The sequence below is a fragment of the Glandiceps talaboti genome, chromosome 10 (genome assembly GCF_964340395.1).
Source record: "Glandiceps talaboti chromosome 10, keGlaTala1.1, whole genome shotgun sequence".
Taxonomy (NCBI): domain Eukaryota; kingdom Metazoa; phylum Hemichordata; class Enteropneusta; family Spengelidae; genus Glandiceps; species Glandiceps talaboti.
Genome location: NC_135558.1, coordinates 24,430,558 through 24,448,824, shown reverse-complemented (window position 1 = coordinate 24,448,824; position 18,267 = coordinate 24,430,558). Strand labels below are relative to the sequence as shown.

At 38.5% G+C, this 18,267-nt stretch overlaps 1 protein-coding gene across 1 annotated transcript in view; it reads right to left on the bottom strand.

Moving 5' to 3' along the window:
- The window catches only part of LOC144440768 (uncharacterized), a 176,060-nt gene that overhangs the window by 48,488 nt on the left and 109,305 nt on the right, over nt 1-18,267 (bottom strand). Inside the window, exons 15-19 of the mRNA XM_078130147.1 lie at nt 11,266-11,425; nt 9,877-9,963; nt 4,161-4,265; nt 3,515-3,755; nt 2,472-2,860 (exon numbers count right to left, since the gene is read on the bottom strand). Of these exons, the coding sequence (XP_077986273.1) occupies nt 2,472-2,860; nt 3,515-3,755; nt 4,161-4,265; nt 9,877-9,963; nt 11,266-11,425 (982 nt within the window). The remainder of the gene's footprint in view (nt 1-2,471; nt 2,861-3,514; nt 3,756-4,160; nt 4,266-9,876; nt 9,964-11,265; nt 11,426-18,267) is intronic.

The window sequence follows — 18,267 nt, the reverse complement described above, 5'->3', positions numbered from 1 at the left end:
AGACTTTTCCATGCCTACAGCACTACTGAACCTTATCAGTTCAGTTGTGCAAAAAATGACATTTTTTTACCCCAAATCGCATACCTGTGATGCAATCATTTTGCTCTCAACAATTTCCCAAATAGACACCACAAGTAATGGTCCCTACCAAATACCAAGTCAATCTGTCTGGTGGTTTTGAAGTTTAAGCCGTCCACACACACAAACACAGACACATGCATGTACACACACACAGACACCACACCATGCCTATAGCACTACTGAACCTAAGCTTAGTTGTGCTAAAAAGTTTGACTTTGAAAATTGACCCAGAAGGTAAGGCTTGAGGTCAAAGGTCACATTTTTACAAGCAATGCTTGCATGTGATTAGAGAGGTTTAGATGCGTGTATTTACGTGTGTTCTATACGTGTAGCGTCATAGTCACGTGATTCGAAGCAACACAGCCGTTCTGTATCAGACGGCGTTACGTCAAAATGGTGTACACGTAACTTTAAATATGTGTTGAGTTTTTCATTTTCATCTATTAAATGTCGTATTTTTTATATCAAAGTTCTGAAGCATAACTTTAAACTAATTGGGTAGTTGCAGGAAAAATGGCAAAAATACGAACAAATTTAGAAAACAAAGGCATGTGTCAGGCCTTCTGGACAGAAGATGTCAACGCGTGCATTAACATTCCACTGTTTTTCACGTTTGTGTTTAGAACGCATAACTAAACACAATTTTGTACGTGTCATACTTGTACTCCTGCACGATCATGCACCCGCACACGTATGTGTTCTAACACGTACCTAAACCTCTCTATTATATGGGTTAGACACTTGTATGTATGGAAGTTTTGAGTTATGCAGGAATATATTGATTTGTTTCTAGAAATGTGGTCGGTCATCTTTCAGTTGTGTATATTTGTCTACTCCTATGTCACCTGTGGACATGATTTAAAAGAAATTGGCAACAAATAAATAGGATAAAGTGTCTGTAGTAGGCAAGAAATCCCTGGATTTTGATAATTGACCATGGAAAATCAAGGTCAAGGGTCAATGTTAAAAGAACGCTTGTCCCTGATAATAGGGGGAGTCACTTGAATGGAGTTTATATGCATTATATTTTTAGAGTTATGCAATAAATATTTGATTTTTAACTATAAATATGACTGCCATTCAGTCAAATTTGTATATGTCGTGAAACTAAGTGATGTCAGTCTCATATGACATGACACCTTTGTGTCAGGTTTGAAAGAAATTAGATACTGCATGTCTGAGAAATGATGCATTATGGATGAATGGACGTCAGATGGGCCATTGTAATAGTCTCCCCTTTGGGGCCTAATAATCTGATGTAGATTATCATCAGTTTCCCATATATTAGGCCAAAAAAAAATAAAAATCTGGGTCTGGTCAGGGTAAACTTTCTAAAGTGGTGCGACCGACGCGCGTTTTTTTTTTTTCCTAATTTTTTTTTTTTTTTTGGCAATTAGTAAATACACATTTTTGACACTTTACATGCTCTCGGAAGATGTCATACAACTCTGGAAGTTGGCACTGTTGTATGGCAAGTTTTATACGATGCGGATCAATCATCCATCAGGGCATCACTAGTCACATTTACAAATTTATCTTAATCGCCCAGTGATTTGCAGTTATAATCCCGATTTGCAGTTATAATCCCATCCAAGATAATGAGTCTTGCCTTGCAACCACTGTATAATGTCATTGTGCAACTTGCAACGTTAAATAACGAGAAATAGGTCTGTCCAACGGACGTAGAGGAGGCAGTGTTTTCTTTCGAGCACCGTCCATCATCAGTCTGATACGCAGTCTGTATACGGTACGATGTTTGACACGTCTTTCCAACTCATCGCAGATGGAAAGACGTGTCGAACATCGTAGCGCATACATCCAGAGCTAACTGCTTACGCTACAGGAAAATCTTTGTATTCAGAAGGCAGAACGAAACGATCACCAGAACTAAGAACACCTCGAAAGTCAGCTGAATTGATATCAACATTTCGATTGCTCACGACGTACTCAAACTTCTGACATTTTCGAAACATGTGAGCGGTTTACCACCTAGCACAGTGAACACACTATTTCCCGTGATTCCCATCAACCACGCTCATCGTACATATTACGTACACATATCGTACGGGGGATTATGGGTATGCAACAGTACTAGAAGAAAAGGGTACCCGTTACCAAATAGAAGTGCGCCATCACACGAGTTAAATTTTTTCCGCTAGCCTTGCATACAGTGTTGATCGACGGGGAATTGTAAATAAGGAACGGGAAAGCAAAAATTATCGGAAAAAAAAGGATCGACGCGGGGGTATTCAGGGCACGCGCGCGCTGACCAGAACCAGACATATTTTTTTTTTTGGCCTTAGTTGTTCTTTTATTTCATTATGTATAAAGGCAGATAAGGGTACACACAATGAGACAAGTGGTTCTATGTTTTGCCATTGATAACTGACCTGTTGTACACTGGCAGCATAATAATCAAATTTTTGAGAAGCACCACTCTCCAAAAATTCAGACTCTTCTCCAGATTCTCCAGTGGTAGTAGTACTGTATTCACTGAAATTACTCCCCATGGATGCACCCAAGTCTACATTACCCTCGCCAGGTTGGGATGCCATGTTCTGAAATTGAGATTGGGCCTGAGGCTGCATGTAGTTGTTACTTTGAAGTCCATATGCAGTCTGCTGGTTGTCATAGCCTTGCTGTACAGGTTGTTGCATCATTGAAGGATCTACTGCAGGTGATGTATTTGAGTCATGGGCAGAGTTCTGACCAGGTACATTAGAGGGAGTCTGACTTCCAACTGGTGAATAACTGCTTGCTGTCATGGTAAATCCAGCTCCTGGTCAAGGTTATACAAACATAAATGTGACATATTTTAATCAAATGAAAATGTTAAAATGTTTAACATAGTTCAAAATTGATGAATGACTTTGAAAGCTATACAAACAAAAAAACTTATAACATTAAAAAGCCCATTTGAGGTTTGATTACTTTGCTGAGAATAAAAAATAGTGCCAATGGCACTGTAGCACAAATAATATTGTTATCAATGCAAAATAGACTGGGCATTTGGCTGTTGCTAAGGGCATGGTCATGGTTTCTAGGGCCAGTTGTGTCAACATGCCATTAACAACGTCTGCAGACTAACACTTCTAGTAATATTGATGCCAAACATCAGCCCCATCTACCGAGTGGTCTTGATAAAAGTATTTGACCAAATTTCACTTTTTTAGACCAAATTTGCACAATTCTTCATTTACAATCTTAAAAGAATATTTCCAAAATATTTCAGGCTAATCTGCACAGTACTTTTAGAGTTTAAAATTTTTTACCCAAATCACACACCTGTGATCATATTCATTTGAACAAACATTTCCCATCCAAACGGTTTTTTGATATTAGGTCACTACATCCACACATGAAAAATGTATGATAAAATAAACTTCATATCTTTTGAATAAAGTTAATGACATTGACTGATATAGCAACTCACCTGTACCTAACTGTTCTGCTGCAAACTGTTGTAAGGATACCATATGTTGTTGTGTTCTAAATTGATTACCTACATCTGACATATCAAATGTATTGATGTAATCTTGCAGATTGGCACTGGAATTTTCCACTGACATGCCTATGATAGGTGTATCTAGACTTTCTATCCCACTAAGATTGGACGAAGAATACATCCATGGCATAGGTGTGGCCCTTGAGGATGGTGGATGAATTAAACCCTCCTACAAAGATAAACAGAACAATAACAGATTTGAAAAATTGGTTCAAAATATTGCCTTGGTTAAAAGACAAGCTGACATGCATATGTCTCACATTATATGTCACATCTGTGTCAGGTTTGAAAGATATTGGATACTGCATGTCTGTCTGCAAGGATGCATGTACTCACGCACACACAGAAGAAGCCCATTGTAATAGCACCCCAGGGGAGGGGGGGGGGGCTCACTAATAATCAACAAAATAGTTCGTCTAAACTGTTTGGCTCTGGAAAATAACTGTGAGAAAATGAATTTATTTTCACTTCTGCGATGTTTGGTGTCAGTGTTCCAATCGTATTAATTTTCAAACAAGTACAACCACTTTCTATTTTTTTCTTGTCTACTACCGGTAGGAGTAGATTAACTTACCTTCATTTGCTGTTCAATCATTTTAAGTCTTAAAAGCCATGAGGGTTCTTCAAGTTCACTGCCAGTGAAGTACTGTGGGTCATGATATTTCAACCGATTACCAAGCTACAAAACAAAAAAAACGCCAATGGCATTGTAGCACAACTGTACAGTTTTTAATAATGTTTAACATCCTGACCCATGCTAGGTATAGGTGTTCGTTTGCTGAATGATTACAGAGTTGCCTATTCAACCCTGTTGTTATCTTCACAATACACACAATCATTTGGCTGTTGCTATGGGTGTGGTCATGTCCCAACTAGACACCCAAGGTAATGTACCCCCACAAAATATCATGACAGTTGGTCCAGTAGTTTTTGACTTTAAGTCATTTACACACACACACACACACACACACACACACACACACACACACACACAGACAGACAGACAGACAGACAGACAGACAGACACCAGGCGATCCCTATAGCACTACTGAACCTCAGTTCAGTTGTGCTAAAAATTGGCTATGATACCCCTGTTTTGACATCTTTGCTTAGCCATAGACAGTGGTTTAGCAGTGTTTCAAAGCTTTGGTCGCCGTATTCATTGCCTTTGATTTTTTATGGCTAATTATAGGAAAGCCACCCCTTGGCACTTCATGTAAACATGTCTGAAAACAAATCAACCTTGTTGGTTTTCATTTTGTGATCGCATATTTTCATTTTCACACCTTTGGTACGATCCTTGTAAATTCTGGAATTTCAAACCTCCCTGGAAACCCCTGGTAATTGGCCAACATTCACGCTAACCCTGACAGTCAAACAATCGTATGACAAGATACTTTGCCCAACAGACCATGCCATATGTGTAGAGCAGTTGAATGCATGGGCACCACAGTGTTTTTTTTGATCTTGCGTATTGCTATTCCAATCGTCATTTCAGCAACATAATATTGTAACAGTCCCTGATTGTAAGCAAGATTATTGTAACGTTGTATCAAAGCATCACCAACTACTCTTAGAAATTGTTACAAGTTTGGCGCAAGGGTCGAAATACTACAGGCTCATGCATGGCAATACTAGGGCCTAGGGAAGTGCATGTGAAGTTCCGGGTTGTGGAAGTACGGTTTTGACTTTTATGTCATCGATAAATGGTATTTGTTTTATATGTTCTAAAAGAATAACTACTTTTTCATGTTTGTCAGTACAGTAACATTCCTAAATGGTCAAGTTGAATTGAGAAATCGTGACGTTTGGCAACATGTAGCATCCATACATAAACATATTTAGATGCAAGGGATGAACATATTCAGTTATTCATAGTGAAATTTTAAATGACATTTTTCTTCAAAATTCTGAAGAAAAAACGTGTTTTAGGGAAATCATACAATAATGAGACAAACTTTAGTTTTTAATTAGTTTTTCTGGATATGTCTGAATTAGACTGACAAATACTTTGACCCAAATCTTACGTGATCAATGCACAATCATTGAGCTACATGACGCAGGAAAGACATGTTGTTTGAAAGCTATAGAATGAATGACAACTTTCAAAAAACTACATGTGAAAGTGATTTACTCGGGAAAGAAATTCTTTGTGTTTCATGAAGTTTTTTGCATAATGGAATAAGGAAGACAGCATGTAAAATGGTCATAGTTTGGGCTCATCAATAACAGACAATAGGTGTTTACTTTTTATTGTCTACCAGCTAAAGGTTCATGAATATGCATCGAGACTTATGAATATTCACCATACTACATAGCAACTACTGGTAACTACTCATCTTTACTTCTTAGGATGCGTAATTATAATGTTTTTTATTTTTATTTTCACACCTTATGTCAAAACCATACATGTGTTCGTTACTCACTGTCCAACACAGTGTTCTGTAGTAATAGAGGGTATTGAAGATGCCGTTAGTCAAGGACATAATGCTTGCTAAATTGAAAAGTAATAACAATAATAATAAGGGTTTATTGCTTTACTAGGCCACAGGCCCATATGCAAAAAGAGTACATAACACGAAACAAAAATAACATGCACTTATTGCACAGGTACAGAATTTATAAATGAAGTTCTCAATTTTATTGCTTGGAAAACAAATTTACACAAATTAATCAGCAAATCATCATCAGATGTACACATTAATTGTTTGAATTTGTTGAAGTTTGGTTCTAAATATACAGAAGGTGGTAAATACTCAGCTCTCAACAAATTGTAAGTATATATTACGTCTTTCAAAAGTTTACTTGAGCCAGACAAATATTTGTTTTTGAAGTGTAATGTTAAATACATTAGGACATTTGTCCGATTTCGATGTTCATCACTACCATTAGCGATCGAAGAGGGATGTTACCAAGGCATTGTCTCGCAACTCAGAGTATGTAAAATATGTAAATCTGGTGACATAGAAGATGAATATCATTTCCTTTTGATTTGCTATACTTTCAATTTGTTGAGAGCTGAGTATTTACCACCTTCTGTATATTTAGAACCAAACTTCAACAAATTCAAAAGATTAATGTGTACATCTGATGAATGAAAAGTAACCATGCGATGTGATGATGACTGATTTCCAATATGGCAATGGTCACAATGCTCGATAACATATTTAAACTGTTTTCCAAACAAGCGACCTATTGGTCAGAATAGCTCTGCTGGTTTTTTTTAATTTTATTTTTTATTTTGGTAACATGTAGAAGTGGTTCAGTTCTTCAGCTCTCCACTATGCAGTTTTGTTTTAGTGATGTAATAAAGTGGTTAGTGGTTTCATATGATGTCTCACTATAAACACATTTTACACAGAAAGTTGGTCATGTATTGTACTTTTATACCATAGTCACCATTTTATAACAAAAATCTACTGTTATGAAAAATTGCACAAAATCTCAGAAAAAAAATGACTGGGAAATGCACACAAGAAAAAGAAAAAGAGATTGGCTATAAATAATTTCAGTGTCTTACAGCTTTAACCATGGAAAATTTTAATGATGAATGAAATAAACTAGGGATCTAGAGTAATTTTGAGGCAATTTGAATTTCTATTTTCCAACAAATCTACCAAAAACACTGTCCATAATTGTCAACAAGCCATTGAGAATGACATAGTCCCCGCTATGATTGGGTTTTAAGGAATTATCACTACTCTGATCACGCAACAACACTTGTGAACCTAAATCAAACAGACTTAGATATGTTGTGTCTGCTTGTCGGACATGGAACATGCCTACAACAATAAAGGATTGGTCGGGTATGGGGGATCATATCAATATGAAAATGGATATGCAAATGTATGTCATAGAACACTGTCCTAATACCAACTCTGAATGAGATCTGTTCAAGCATATCTGAGTTATGGCTTTGGACATGAAAATTCCCAAACAAAATGGCTGCCAGGCGGCCATATTGGATCGTATCATGACAACAATGAATATGCACATATATGCCATAGAACACTGTCCTAATACCAACTTTGAATGAGATCTGTTTGAGCATGTCTGAGTTATGGCTTTAGACAGGGAAAATTAGCAAACAAAATGGCTGCTAGGCGGCCATATTGGATCGTATCATAAAACAAATTGATGTGCATATGTATGCCATAGCATGTTGCCCCTGTACCAAGTTTGAAAAAAATTGGTACAGGCATCTCTAAGAAACGGCTGCGGACGGACGGACGGACACACGGACAGACGGAACCCAATCCATAAGTCCCCGTTCCGGACTTCGTCCGCGGGGACTAACAACATTCAACTTGTAGTAGACATAACATCGTCTGATATTTTAATTTAATAGTCTATGGACCTGCTTGCAGGTGGTGCTCATATTTCATTAGTCCTGCTTGCATAAGGAACAAGTCGCCCCTTCGGTGTTGAGGTAGACTGTCGACAGTTGTTCATGCCTTTTTGCTACATTTTATCTAAAACTAAAGTTGTTGCCTTGCTCCGATCTGGAGCAATACTGTAACTGCATATTGATCTGCAAGCAGGACTAGCATTTTGTATGCAAGCTGGACTAAATTTAGTCAAGTGTTCAAAGCTCAATGTGACGACATGGCAAGATAACATTGTGTAAATCGGAATTGTAGACCTACAGGCCTACTAATCTTGGCAAAAATAAATATTTTGCTAATCATAACTGAAAATGTCTTGTCTGAATTTTTTTCAATCTCAATGACAGAGATGCAGAGTGCTAGCGTGTTCCAACGGTACGTCATATGCATCAAGCGAAAGTTACTAGGTCATCTGAATAACTGTCTCTCGCTTTTGAGCAGCTAGATTCAATGACTAAAATAACCATTATTAGGTAGATGACATCACAAAATACTATTATTAACTTTTTATCATTCGTTTTTGAAAATTCACGATGTTTCAACGATAAAATGATTTTTAAAAAGCGACAAGACATCATATCGCCAGCTTTAAACGAAAAATTAAAATGAAAGTCTGGACTGCAATCTCTCGAATTTTTTTCATGTATGGTAAGGCTCATTAAAGAAGAAAAGAACTTTGACCTCGACAAGTCGACTGTACTAGTTTCTACGCTGCAATACCATATCGGCAATTTTGACGTGGCGATTTTGCCACCAATATTGATCGTACAAAATCAAAACTCCATAAATGAACCACAAAATACTTTCCCTTTCAAAATGAGGTAATTTTATTATTGTTTTTATTGACGACTGACTGTCAAATATCATCCCCTACAGTGACAGCATACACATACTTTCAGGCTAGGCAACTTCATGACTTTGTGGATCGAGAGCATCTACTGGAATGAACCATTCTTTAGAAGGGGTGCAGAATTTGGATTTGAAGTCTGCAACCCTGTTTCGAACAAACACTTGTCATTTGGGCACACAATGCGTAGAATTAAGACTATAGCACATATTACATTGCTTGTTTGATGTCAATGGTGTCTTTTGAAGTGGCAGTTTACTTAAAGTCTCTTGGACTGATTTCCAATATGTGTCGGTCACAATGCTCATTAACATAGTCATTTTTTTTATCAAAGCAAGTACTATTTGAGGAGATGATGAAAATATCATTTTTGAAAAAAAATCGTAAAAAATTAAAAATGGCACAGATCAACTTGGCATGAACAAATCTGAATAGCCTTCCCCCAAGGAACATGTACACCAAATATCGACTGTCACTTTCGGAGAAGATGATGAAAATAAAAAAAGTTGACAGACAGACCATGATCACCTATACCTCTATACCTATACCAACCCATACCTAAAGATTAGCTAAAAAGTTGACGGATGGAGGATGATGGAGAATCAACATAACCCTTACGCTCCATCAACTGTCACTGACAGCAGAACTACAGGTAAAAAGTTGATGGACAGACAACAGATGACGATGGAGAATCAACCGAACCCATAAGCTCCACTAGCTTTCACTGACAACTGGTAACATATGACAAATGTCAAAACTGTTACAACTAATCAGTATTTAAAAGATTATTACCAAAGTGACAACACTGCACATGAGAAGACACTGTTGCTAAAATGTACAGACTTGACTTTTATAGATGATAGTGGTGGCCAGATGGAAACAACTGAAAAAGGTCATTTGCGGGATGTGTACTGTCACTGACACTTGCAAGAAAAGAGGCTCGATGAACAATTTGTTGCTGGTTGAGATTTTTGAAAGAGGGCAAATCTGTGCCTGTTATTTGCAATGGAGTGGTCTCGATCTTGTTCAGCTTCAATATGTGTTAGTAAATATCTTACCTCATACAACTGTCCAATAATTGTAATATTAAACATCTGAGGTGCTAGTTGGATGGCATTTGTAATCACTTCACAATAATGTAATGCCTACAGAAACAAAAACTAGGATCAGACATTCCACAAATTATACAATCATATTTTGTTGCCTAAAATGTCTGGTTATGTGAAACATTCAAAGAAATATCTGTTTTGCTGGGAAAAAATGAGAGTAACTCATATTTGTTTCGAGAAAAGTTTGTGAAGACATCATTATGACTTTTGATCTAATGAAAAGCCTAATAAAGAGATCAGCTTATTTTGTTTAAATCTATCTCACTACCTTTATGTTAACTTCAAAAATTAATGTCCTTTGTATTACACATTTATGTTTTTGTCTTTAGAATCATTGTCTACTTCGGAGACATTCAAGTTCTGATCTAAGTCTCACATATCAAGAGGAAAAAGTCTTCGTAGAAGACAGAGAAAATCTAGTTTACTTGCGTGTGACTAAAAGAACACCAACTAAGTGTATGTGTTATACAAGAAATTAACTGATTTTGTTAAGTGACCTGAAGGTCAAAGGTCAAAGGCTTATTAAAAAAGTTCATCTCTAATTATGTAGGGGTAAGCATTTGAATGAAATCTCTATGTATATAAAGTTTTGAGTTATGCAATAAATGTTCATTTTCAGTAACAAAATGGCTGCCATTCAGTAAAATTTGACATAATCTCTGAGAATAACAATTGATCAAGTATCTCCCTGTCTGTATTATTTATGAACACGATTTAAAAGATATTGAACATAAACAAACACCACTGATTGCACGTTATATGCAACAAATTAATGGATTTTGACAATTGACCCTGAAGGTCAAAGTCAAGGTATCGTAAGATAGCTTGTACCTGACAATAGAGGGGTAGACATTTGAATGAAGTATCTATGTATTATAGCTTTTGAGTTACATAAGAATGATTGATTTAGAAATCCAAATATAGCCACCATTCAGTCAAATTTGCTTATTTCGCAAAAGAAAGTAGCGTGCATACATACCAGATGATGTCATCTCTGTGCACAGTATGAATGAAATTAAATTCTAAATGTCTTAGAAATGAAGTATAACAGATGTATGAAGCTCACTGCAGTAGTGTTCCCCTAGGGAGGGGAGGCATGTAGAGGTGTAGGGGTGTAATTAACAGCTACCAGTCATTTAAATAACATTTTGGATAAATTACATGTACACTGTTGGTGTAAATCAATTTTTGCCAAAAATGTTTGTTTTTCTACTTTCCAGTGTCACTGTTAACATAATTACAAAGCATTAACTGCTGTGTGTAAGATGCTACCCAATTCATAATGTTCCTCACATCTGCAAACTCTCTAAAGAAAACCATGGATAACTAATTCCTTACCTCCACAGGGAAACCATAATCAGCTAGTGTAGCTGCATACATATATTTGTACACTTGGTAATTTGGTAAGAGATAGTGTTTATTAGCCAATAACTGGGCATACTCATAAACCTCTGTGTGATGAATGGCTTCAATGCTTGCAAACCTTTTAAACGGTAAACTGCAAAACAGAAAAATTAACCAGTTTTTTTAATGATTAAAACAGTACAGTTTTTAAAAATGTTTACTCACATGCTGATCAATGCTAGGTATAGGTGTTCATTTGCTGAATGACTATCCAGTTGCCTATCTAACCCTGTTGTTATCTTTGCAATATATGCAATCATTTGTCTGTTGCTGTGGGCATAGTCATGTTGATAGACATATTTGCATACATTTTTTGAATTTCATTCACTTGTCTATGAATCCCTGATGTTAATCTTTGCAATATATAATAAATAATAATAAATAATAAGATGATTTGTAATGCGCCTCATCTCCGAAGAGCTCGAAGCACAGAGGAAGAGTGGATACAGAAATAGTTAATGGAAATGTGAATTCAAGGTAATGTGTATTAAATAAAAGAGGGCTCGAAATTAGCGGTAGTCTCACGTCAATTGACTACCAGTTTTTCCAAAATGACTACCAAGTTCGAAAACTGGTAGTCATCCTTGACTACCACAAAAATCCTGGGGACACCAACCCACCGTATGCATGGAAGGCCTGCTGACAAGTTGGCAATGTAGCATGAGCACTGGACTCTAAAGCTACATGTGATCAGATACGGCTGGCATGTTTGATATTGCTTACTTTGTAGTCAATAACAATGGCTTGGTAAAATAAACAAAATACATGTAGCTTATATGTGATGTTACAAACGCCATAACGTCTACTCAAACGCAACGCTCTATTGATTTCATGACTGTTTCATTGTCTTTTCCATGTCACACAGTTGCAATCAAAATGATACAAAACTTAGGAAAATATACGGAATAAAGTCATTCTCCCAACACTAATCGCGAATGTAATAGTATTTTACAACTCATCATTCAATACTATGATACCTCAATTTAGTGGAAGGATGAAAATTTACGTCGTTTATCGAAGCCCCTAGCCGAGGAGACAAATCCTAGACATAATCAGAATGACTTTCTATGTTTATAGATAGTAACAGATAAGATTTGACAGGACGTGCCTTGGCGCAACCCATTTCTCCCTAGGGTTGGGTCATAGCATGTTATTTTTTAATTTAAGGGAAACTGAAATGGATGGTGACCGTGTGTATTTTTTGATTCAGTGAAATAAAATGGAAAGTGCGTAATGTTGCTGTGTGACTAGCGATTTAGTTAGTGTTTTGAAGTTTATTTCTGTCAATCTCTCAGTCACATCCTGTATATATGTTTGAAGCCAGTAACTGTTTGGTGTGTGTGTGTTTTATTTTTTTGTTTTTTGTTTGTTTTTGTTTTGTTTTTTTTTTGGGGGGGGGGTGGGGGTGTTTGTACATGTATACATGTGTGTCTGACTGAATGAATGTAAAATATGTGTATATTTATTATGTACGTGTTGTGCCAAAATTTGTGTCAGTTTGAGGTTTCCAAGTGGACATTGCAAAATAAGAGCTTGGTACACACAATAATCATTTATATATTTACTTACTATGATACTAGTATGAAATTACAACATGTAGTATTTTAGGACAGGTCAAATGTTTGCATAACATGAATGTCAATAATTTCATGAAAAAAACCTCAGGTGTTATCAGAACGTTTATTACTTAATGTTTTGTTTATGCATAAATTATTAAATGCTGAAAAAAAGAATGACTACCAAATCTTCCCTGTCGACTACCAGTTTTAAAAAAGTGACTACCAACTAAAAAAGTTAATTTCGAGCCCTGTTTAAAAATGACAAAGAAAAACAGTTATTAGCAGTTGAAGAGGTGAGTTTTGAGAGAATGTCTGAAGGTTGACAAAGATTTGGAATGGCGGAGATCAAAAGGGAGGTGGTTCCATGAAGTAGGGCCAATGTAAGAGAAGGATCTTTCACCAAATGTTTTGGTTGACACCCTTGGAACACAGAGAAGACGAGAATCAGAAGACGAGCAAAGTGGTCTTCGAGGAATGTATTGATGTCAAAGATCCGTGAGATATTGTGGGCCAATACCTACAACTGACTTGAAACAAATGGATGAAATTTTGTATTGAATACGTGAAGTGATAGGCGCCCAATGAAGTTTTCTAAGAAGAGGTTGTACATGATCAAACTTTTTAGCTTTGCAGACAAGCCGAGCTGCAGCATTTTGTACATGCTGTAGTCTGTCAGTGAGGTGTTTAGGTCAACCAGAGAGAAGAGCATTACAATAGTCTAAGCGAGACAGGATGAGTGTGGAGACAAGTGTTTGAATGGCACTAGAAGTGAGAAAGAGACGAATAGAGCTGATTTGTCTCAGTTGAATGTAGGCGGCCTTGCATGTGCGTTGCACATGCTTGGCCATATTGAGATTACAATCAAGTGTGACTCCAAGATTTTTTACACTTGGACTGAAAAGTATGTCTGAGTTTCCAACATGCATGGAAGGGTGAAGAGCAAGTTTAGTGTAAAGTCTAGGAGATGAGATTAGTATGACTTCTGTCTTACAGTCATTTAATTGAAGCTTATTTGCAGTCATCCACATTTTGACGTCAGTAATGCAGTTTTGCATATCTTCAATAGTTTGGTTTATGTTATGTGGCTCAGTGTCTTTATAAAGTTGGTTATCATCAGCAAAAGCATGATGATGAATTAAGTGCTTCTTGACAAGATTGAAGAGGCTCGGTATAAAGAACGAATAAGACAGGACCAAGGACTGAGCCTTGAGGAACACCAAAGGAGAGGGGTGATGCATTTGACTGGAAACCATTTATCGTGACTATTTGAGTTCTTTCAGAAAGATAAGAGTTAAACCAGGATAGGGCAGATTCTGTGATACCAAAAGTGTGTTGAAGTCGTTTAAGGAGAATATTATGATCAATGGTGTCAAATGCAGCCGACAGGTCTAAGAGAGTAAGGAGAGTGATTTTACCGTTGGCAGTTAAAAGATCGTTTATGATTTTGAGAAGGGCAGTTTCAGTGCTGTGGTAAGGCCTGTAAGCAGATTGGAGAGGATTAAGGAGATTATTAGAAAGGAGGTGCTCATTTAACTGTAAGAGAACTATTCGTTCAATTACTTTAGAGAGAAATGGAAGGTTAGAAACAGGGCGATAGTTTTTCAAATCGTTATGATCAAGAGATGTGATTATTTGGCTGTTGCTATGGGCGTGGTCTTGTTGCTAGGCAAATTTACATACATTTTTTTTGAATGTTTATTCAATTGTCTATTAATCCCTGTTATCTGTGAAATACACGGCCATTTAGTGTGGTCATGGTTGCTAGGACCAATTTTGTCAAAATGTTTTGAAGAGAATCTGCAGAATAACACTTTCAGAAACATCTCACAAGTTTCAGACTCATTGACCAAGTACTTTTTTGACCAAAAATGAACATTTTTACACCTAATTTGCATATCACTCATGAATCATTATATGCTTAATATTTCTTCATCTATACATCCCTAGATGCATCCCCATTAAATTTCAGCCCAATCTTCTCAGTGGTTTTGGAATTAAAGATTTTTGATCAAATAGACACATTTTTGGCCCTAATTTGCATATCACTGATGGGCCTATCATGTCATGAGTAATTCTTAGTAAAAACACCCTGGAGAATGTTTCACCCAAATTTCAGCTCAATTGGCCCAGTACTTTTGGAGTTTAAGTTTTCTGACCACAAATCACATTTTTTGACCCAAATCACACCGGTGATAAGATCATTTTGATTTGAACAATTTCCCAACTAGACATCCAAGGTAATGCACCCACCAAATATCATGGCAATCGGCCCAGCAGTTTTTGACTTTAAGTCGTTTACACACACACACACACACACACAGATGCCGGGCGATCCCTATAGCACTACTGAACCTAGTTCAGTTGTGCTAAAAACATTTGAACAGATGTTGTCAGTCAGAGGTGACAGTGAATGATTAAATTTGGAACGAATTAAAATGACTTCTGTCTTAGAATCATTCAACTTCAGTTAATGAACATATCGTTGACACCTTCTTCAACAGAAAATATGGCAGAGGTGGTATTGGATTACATAAAACACAAGTACAGTTCATTGCCATCAGTGAATTGATGAAACTGAAGTTTATGACTTATGACAATGGATAAGCTATCCGAATGGTGAAATATAGATTGTAAACTGTAAAGGTCCTAGAACAGAGCCCTGATGAGGTACTTCATACTGTAGACATCCTAGAACAGAGCCATGAGGTACTGCAAACCATGGAGGTCCTAGACCAGAGCCCTGAGGTACTCCAAACAGTAAAGGTCCTAGAACAGAGAGCCCTGATGAGGTACTCCAAACTGTAGAGATCCTAGAACAGAGCCCTGATGAGGTACTCCAGACCGTAGAGGTCCTAGAACAGAGCCCCGACCTACTCCAAACAGTAGAGGTCCTAGAACAGAGCCCTGACGAGGTACTGCAATCCATAGAGGACCTAGAAAAAGAGCCCATATGAGATACTCCAAACTGTAGAGGTCCTAGAACAGAGCCAAGATGAGGTACTCCAAACTGTAGAGGTCCTAGAACAGAGCCCTGAGGTACTCCAAAATGTAGAGGTCCTAGAACAGAGCCCAGAAAAGGTAGTTCAAACCGTAGAGGTCATAAAAGAGAGCCATGAGGTACTCCAAACCATAGAGGTCCTAGAACAGAGCCCAGATGAGGTACTCCAAACTGTAGAGGTCCTAGAACAGAGCCCAGATGAGGTACTCCAAACTGTAAAGGTCCTAGAACAGAGCCCAGATGAGGTACTCTAAACTGTACAGGTCCTAGAACAGAGCCCAGATGTGGTAGTTCAAACTGTAGAGGTCCTAGGACAGAGCCATGAGGTACTCCAAACTGTAGAGGTCCTAGAACAGAGCCATGAGGTACTGCAAACCATGGAGGTCCTAGACCAGAGCCTTGAGGTACTCCAAACCATAGAGGTCATAGAACAGAGCCCTGAGGTACTCCAAACAGTAGAGGTCCTAGAACAGAGTGCCCTGATGAGGTACTCCAAACTGTAGAGATCCTAGAACAGAGCCCTGATGAGGTACTCCAGACCGTAGAGGTCCTAGAACAGAGCCCTGAGGTACTCCAAACTGTAGAGGTCCTAGGACAGAGTCATGAGGTACTCCAAACCATAGAGGTCCTAGAACAGAGCCCAGATGAGGTAGTTCAAACCGTAGAGGTCATAAGACAGAGCCCTGAGGTACTCCAAAATGTAGAGGTCCTAGAACAGAGCCCAGATGAGGTACTCCAAATTGTAGAGATCCTAGAACAGAGCCCTAATGAGGTACTTCAAACCGTAGAGGTCCTATATCAGAGCCCAGATGTAGTAGTTCAAACTGTAGAGGTCCTAGGACACAGCCACGAGTTACTCCAAACCATAGAGTTCCTAGAACAGAACCCAGATGTGGTAGTTCAAACTGTAGAGGTCATAAAACAGAGCTGAGATACTCCGAACCGTAGAGGTCATAAAACAGAGCCCTGGGGTACAAAAAACTGTAGAGGTCCTAGAACAGAGCCCTGATGAGGTACTCCAAACTGTAGTGGTCCTAGAACAGAGCCCTGATGAGGTACTCCAAACTGTAGAGATCCTAGAACAGAGCCCTGATGAGGTACTCCAAACTGTAGAGGTCTTTGTACAGAGCCTTGAGGTATTCCAAACAGTAGAGGTCCTAGAACAGAGCCTTGAGGTACTCCAAACTGTAGAGGTCCTAGAGCAGAGCCTTGAGGTACTCCAAACTGTAGAGGTCCTAGAACAGAGCCCGGATGAGGCAGTTCAAACCGTATAGAGGTCCTAGGACAGAGCCTTGAGATACTCCAAACCATAGAGGTCCTAGAACAGAGCCCTGCGGTACTCCAAACCGTAGAGGTCCTAGAACAGAGCCCTGATGAAGTACTTCAAACCGTAGAGGTCCTAGATCAGAGCCCAGATGAAGTAGTTCAAACCGTAGAGGTCCTAGGACAGAGCCACGAGGTACTCCAAACCATAGAGGTCCTAGAACAGAGCCCTGTCGTACTCCAAACCGTAGAGGTCCTAGAACAGAGCCCTCCTGATGAGGTACTTCAAACCGTAGAGGTCCTATATCAGAGCCCAGATGTAGTAGTTCAAACCGTAGAGGTCCTAGGACACAGCCACGAGTTACTCCAAACCATAGAGTTCCTAGAACAGAGCCCAGATGTGGTAGTTCAAACTGTAGAGGTCATAAAACAGAGCCGAGATACTCCGAACCGCAGAGGTCATAAAATAGAGCCCTGGGGTACTCCAAACTGTAGAGGTCTTAGAACAGAGCCCTGATGAGGTACTCCAAACTGTAGAGATCCTAGAACAGAGCCCTGATGAGGTACTCCAAACTGTAGAGGTCCTAGAACAGAGCCCTGATGAGGTACTCCAAACTGTAGAGATCCTAGAACAGAGCCCTGATGAGGTACTCCAAACTGTAGAGGTCTTCGTACAGAGCCTTGAGGTATTCCAAACAGTAGAGGTCCTAGAACAGAGCCTTGAGGTACTCCAAACTGTAGAGGTCCTAGAGCAGAGCCTTGAGGTACTCCAAACTGTAGAGGTCCTAGAACAGAGCCCGGATGAGGCAGTTCAAACCGTAGAGGTCCTAGGACAGAGCCTTGAGATACTCCAAACCATAGAGGTCATAAAACAGAGCCCTGGGGTACTCCAAACTGTAGAGGTCTTAGAACAGAGCCCTGATGAGGTACTCAAAACTGTAGAGATCCTAAAACAGAGCCCTGATGAGGTACTTCAAACCGTAGAGGTCCTAGATCAGAGCCCCGATGAAGTAGTTCAAACCGTAGAGGTCCTAGGACAGAGCCACGAGGTACTCCAAACCATAGAGGTCCTAGAACAGAGACCGGAGGTACTCCAAACCGTAGAGGTCCTAGAAC